This window comes from Antrostomus carolinensis, unplaced genomic scaffold (assembly GCF_000700745.2).
Source record: "Antrostomus carolinensis isolate BGI_N321 unplaced genomic scaffold, ASM70074v2 scaffold29383, whole genome shotgun sequence".
Taxonomy (NCBI): Eukaryota; Metazoa; Chordata; class Aves; order Caprimulgiformes; family Caprimulgidae; genus Antrostomus; species Antrostomus carolinensis.
This window is the reverse complement of record NW_010307732.1, coordinates 9,258-11,654: the sequence shown is the minus strand read 5'-3', so window position 1 is coordinate 11,654 and position 2,397 is coordinate 9,258. Positions and strand designations below refer to the sequence as shown.

The 2,397-nt window shown below is 59.3% G+C and overlaps 1 protein-coding gene across 1 annotated transcript in view; it reads left to right on the top strand.

The window, feature by feature from the left end:
- LOC104523078 (collagen alpha-1(II) chain) overlaps positions 1-2,397 on the top strand; it is a gene marked incomplete at its 5' end in the record, with an annotated part of 5,192 nt that overhangs the window by 1,516 nt on the left and 1,279 nt on the right. Inside the window, 8 exon segments of the mRNA XM_029084396.1 lie at positions 240-347; positions 609-662; positions 764-871; positions 1,359-1,412; positions 1,526-1,633; positions 1,806-1,859; positions 2,023-2,130; positions 2,218-2,390. Coding sequence (XP_028940229.1) covers positions 240-347; positions 609-662; positions 764-871; positions 1,359-1,412; positions 1,526-1,633; positions 1,806-1,859; positions 2,023-2,130; positions 2,218-2,390 — 767 coding nt within the window.

The following is a 2,397-nucleotide window of genomic DNA, read 5'->3' as shown; positions in this document are numbered from 1 at the left end:
AGGTCGAGCACCCCAAGGACCCCAATCCTGGGTGTGATTTGGGGTTTTGCAAAGTTACTGAGAACTGCTGGTGCCAGAGGCATCAGGGCTGGACAATAACCGACCATTATTTGGGTGGAAGGGTCTGGCAGCCTTAAAATGAGGCGATTGCCGGGCGAAGGGCTGCGCTGGCGTCTCTCCTGCTCACGGGTGCAGTTTCACGGCTATTTTTTTGTTTTGTTTTTTTTCCCTTTATTTAGGGTGAACCTGGGAAACAAGGAGCACCCGGCTCTGCAGGTGACCGTGGACCTCCTGGCCCTGTGGGTCCCCCCGGTTTGACGGGTCCTGCTGGTGAACCTGGGCGTGAGGTAAGCAACACCATGGTGGGTGGGAAAAAGGGGGAAGCAGGATGGTGCCTCTGTCTGTGCCGGGTTCAGGATCATCCCGGTGTCATCCCAACAGCAGCACCAGACATCCCTGATCCTGCAACTGGAGAGCTCTGTGCCATAACTCAGCTCCTGGCAATCGCCAGCTCCTTTTCGCTGGTGTTTTTTGCTTCAGAAGAGGAGTTTGGTCATGTTCTGCTCCATCCCAGAGTCAAGACTTAATTTCTCCTCTTCTTCTCCCAGGGTAACCCCGGTGCTGATGGACCCCCCGGCAGAGACGGCGCAGCCGGTGTCAAGGTGAGCATGCCCACGTGCTTCCCCCGGCGCTCACTACACGCGCGTCATCTCATCCTGGCCAAAAATCCCGTGGATTTGACCATCCCCTTGTCTTGGCACAGGGTGATCGTGGTGAAACTGGCCCTGTGGGTGCCCCCGGTGCTCCCGGTGCCCCTGGTGCTCCCGGCCCCGTTGGTCCCACTGGCAAACAAGGAGATAGAGGCGAGACGGTGAGTGCTGGCATGTTGATGAAGGAAACGGCTCGTTGGGTTTGAGGTCTTGTTAGGGAAGATGGGAACCACCCTGAGCACAGATAGATGAAGAAATTTCAGGAGCAATTAGTGACTCGGTGTAATTGGGAAAGCCAGGCGGGTGCTGTTAGCAGTTGTCATTAATTCAGCCGTGTCCCGAGTGCCATTAGCAGCTCCAAGTGTCTTCCTGGGGATTCATGAGCACCAAGAGCCCAGTCTGGGCTCTGCCTACGCACAAGCACTGCCCAGGGAGCTGTGAGTGCTGGGAGGTTTCACCAGGAGAAATCTGCCAGGCTATTTATTTCCGAGGATCATGACTCGGCGCGGATGCTCCAGCTGAGAATATTTAAAGATGCCATTTGGCACTGGTAGCTGCTGGTTCCAGTTCGGACACCCCCAAAGGCAGGGCAGCCCCTGGCACCCTGTGATCCTGAACTATTTTGACTCCCCTCTTTTCTCTCCCCAGGGTGCACAAGGTCCCATGGGTCCCTCTGGTCCTGCTGGTGCTCGAGGCATGCCGGTGAGTGATGCCGGGCTTGTTGGGGTGTCCCACATGCAATGCATGGAGTCCTGGGGTGTGTTGGGTGGAGGTCTGCCACCCTGAGCCTGACATGTCCCCTTCTCCTCTTCCAGGGTCCCCAAGGGCCTCGTGGTGACAAGGGTGAGACAGGAGAGGCTGGAGAGAGAGGGCTGAAGGGCCACCGCGGCTTCACCGGGCTGCAGGGTCTTCCCGGACCACCCGTAAGTCTTGTTTTTGGGATCCATATCTCACCACGGAGCTGGATGCAGCTCCTTTGGGGTGGCTGCTGCCATGGAGGAAGGCCTGAGCCTGTGCAGAGGCTTTGCTAGGGCTGAACATCCCTTGATGGGATGGACATGGAGATGTAACCGTCCACTCTCGCTTCCTCCTCAGGGTCCTTCTGGAGATCAAGGTGCTGCTGGTCCTGCTGGTCCCTCTGGTCCCAGGGTAAGTCCTGCCCATGGCCTTTGAGGAGATGTGAGGAAGAGGAGGCACCTCTGTCCTCGTCGCCTGCTTGGCTCACTGAGAGCAGGAGCTAACAGCTCCCCAGCACCTTCCCTGCCCTGAGGTCTTGCAATGACCTGACCCTGGTTTTGGGGCTCTCTCCTAGGGTCCCCCCGGCCCTGTTGGCCCCTCTGGCAAAGATGGCTCCAACGGCATGCCCGGCCCCATCGGTCCCCCCGGCCCCCGCGGACGAAGCGGCGAACCAGGTCCTGCGGTGAGTAAAAATGCTGGTGTAGCAGCAAAAGGGGGGGGTCCAGCTCGCAGAGCAGCCCATCATGATTGCATCTTCTTCCTCCCATAGGGTCCTCCTGGAAACCCAGGTCCCCCTGGTCCTCCTGGCCCCCCAGGCACCGGCATCGACATGTCAGCTTTCGCTGGTCTGGGTCAGACGGAGAAGGGTCCCGACCCCATCCGCTACATGCGGGCAGACGACGCCGGCAGCCCGCGGCAGCCCGACGGCGAGGGGGGAGCCCCGCCCAAC